At 53.6% G+C, this 1,718-nt stretch overlaps 1 protein-coding gene across 1 annotated transcript in view; it reads left to right on the top strand.

Annotated features, from left to right (window-relative positions):
- Positions 1-224: 224 nt before the first annotated feature.
- The window catches only part of LOC308166775 (uncharacterized protein), a gene marked incomplete at its 3' end in the record, with an annotated part of 13,252 nt that continues 11,758 nt past the window's right edge, over positions 225-1,718 (top strand). Inside the window, exons 1-2 of the mRNA XM_080541101.1 lie at positions 225-242; positions 1,279-1,479. Coding sequence (XP_080397227.1) covers positions 1,323-1,479 — 157 coding nt within the window. The 5' untranslated portion in view covers positions 225-242; positions 1,279-1,322. The remainder of the gene's footprint in view (positions 243-1,278; positions 1,480-1,718) is intronic.

The raw sequence follows: 1,718 nt of genomic DNA, 5'->3' as shown, positions 1-1,718 counted from the left end.
CTGGATAAATAGCATTTATTATTATTATTATTATTATTATTATTATTCGTTTGGGCTGGATAAATAGCATTTAGGCGCTATCAAAATGTCAGTGGCTGAAAGTTACAAAATGAGTGAAGGGCTGGTGGTTTTTAGACTGTGGTTAGACTGGATAGTGTCAATCCCATTTGGCAACCCTAGTCAGTTTCCAAACTCAACTTCCGGCTGTGAGACGGTCAACTTCCGGCTGTGAGGCGGTCAGGGTGAGTTGTTCTAACGGCTGGTCTCAAGTTTAAAAACAATGTTGTTATATATATATTGTTTTATAACAATGTTACTTGTGTGGCGGTATATATATATCGCTACCTTCACATTTACCATCGCGTAATATTTCACGCGCTGTTTTCTACGTTATAAACTCACACATTCATTCTTCCTGTTTCCCCCTTTTCGAACTGTGTTAGCTAGCCGCTAGCAGCTATGAGCTATGAGCTAGGGCTCACCCGTCTGTTAGCGAGCCGCTGAGTGACGCGATTCACCAGCAGCAGGCCGTGTTTACATCCAGCTAGCTAACCTGCGAGCTCACTCTGTACATGACGGACACCGTACCGTGTTTACATCCAGCTAGCTAACTCTCCACAGCTTGCGATGAGAGGGACACCCTACCGTTCCCGTCTGACTGGGGGAGAAGGAGGGGTGGGGGAGAGTGGTGGAGAGAGGGAGAAGGAGGGCTGGGGAGAGAGGGAGAAGGAGGGGAGGGGGAGAGTGGTGGAGAGAGGGAGAAGGAGGGGGAGAGTGGTGGGGAGAAGGAGGGGAGGGGGTGGGGGAGAGTGGTGGAGAGAGGGAGAAGGAGGGGGAGAGTGGTGGAGAGAGGGAGAAGGAGGGGTGGGGGAGAGTGGTGGAGAGAGGGAGAAGGAGGGGAGGGGGAGAGTGGTGGAGAGAGGGAGGGGAGGGGGAGAGTGGTGGAGAGAGGGAGAAGGAGGGGAGGGGGTGGGGGAGAAGGAGGGGAGGGGGAGAGTGGTGGAGAGAGGGAGAAGGAGGGGTGGGGGAGAGTAGTGGAGAGAGGGAGAAGGAGGGCTGGGGGAGAGTGGTAGAGAGAGGGAGAAGGAGGGGAGGGGGAGAGTGGTGGAGAGAGGGAGAAGGAGGGGTGGGGGAGCTTCCGTACTGTGTGGTTGTCTGTGTGGTCGTCTTTGTTTTAGTTTGTGTTTGTGTTTCTTCTCAGGTTTTGAGGAATGATGTTCCTGTTGTTCTTCTCACAGCTCGCCTCCTCCCGTTGTTTTTTTCCGTTTCCGTTTCCAGGCCAGTAGCGGAGCTTGTTTGTAGGTGGCCTGTTCTCTGTAACCATGGACGCAGACATGTTGGACATAGAGGAGATAGTCCTGGGGGGGGCGGCGGCCCCGGACCCCCCCACCTCCGCCCTCCCGCCCGCCCAGCCCATCACCTACACCTACCATCAGCCCAACGCCTTCAAGCCCCCGCCGCCGCCTTCCATCCAGCCATGTGAGTAGCGCCGCAGACCAGAGATAACACGGATATATGGCAGGGTTCCACAGTAACACGGATATATGGCAGGGTTCCACAGTAACACGGATATATGGCAGGGTTCCACAGTAACAGATATATGGCAGGGTTCCACAGTAACAGATATATGGCAGGGTTCCACAGTAACAGATATATGGCAGGGTTCCACAGTAACGCTTGCCCGGAGCAAGTAAAACATTCGCCGGGTTTGTTTGCGC

Source organism: Nansenia antarctica (genome assembly GCF_963989245.1).
Source record: "Nansenia antarctica genome assembly, chromosome: 10".
Lineage (NCBI taxonomy): Eukaryota > Metazoa > Chordata > Actinopteri > Argentiniformes > Microstomatidae > Nansenia > Nansenia antarctica.
The sequence above is the reverse complement of the archived record's forward strand: the minus strand, read 5'-3'. Positions and strand labels throughout refer to the sequence as shown.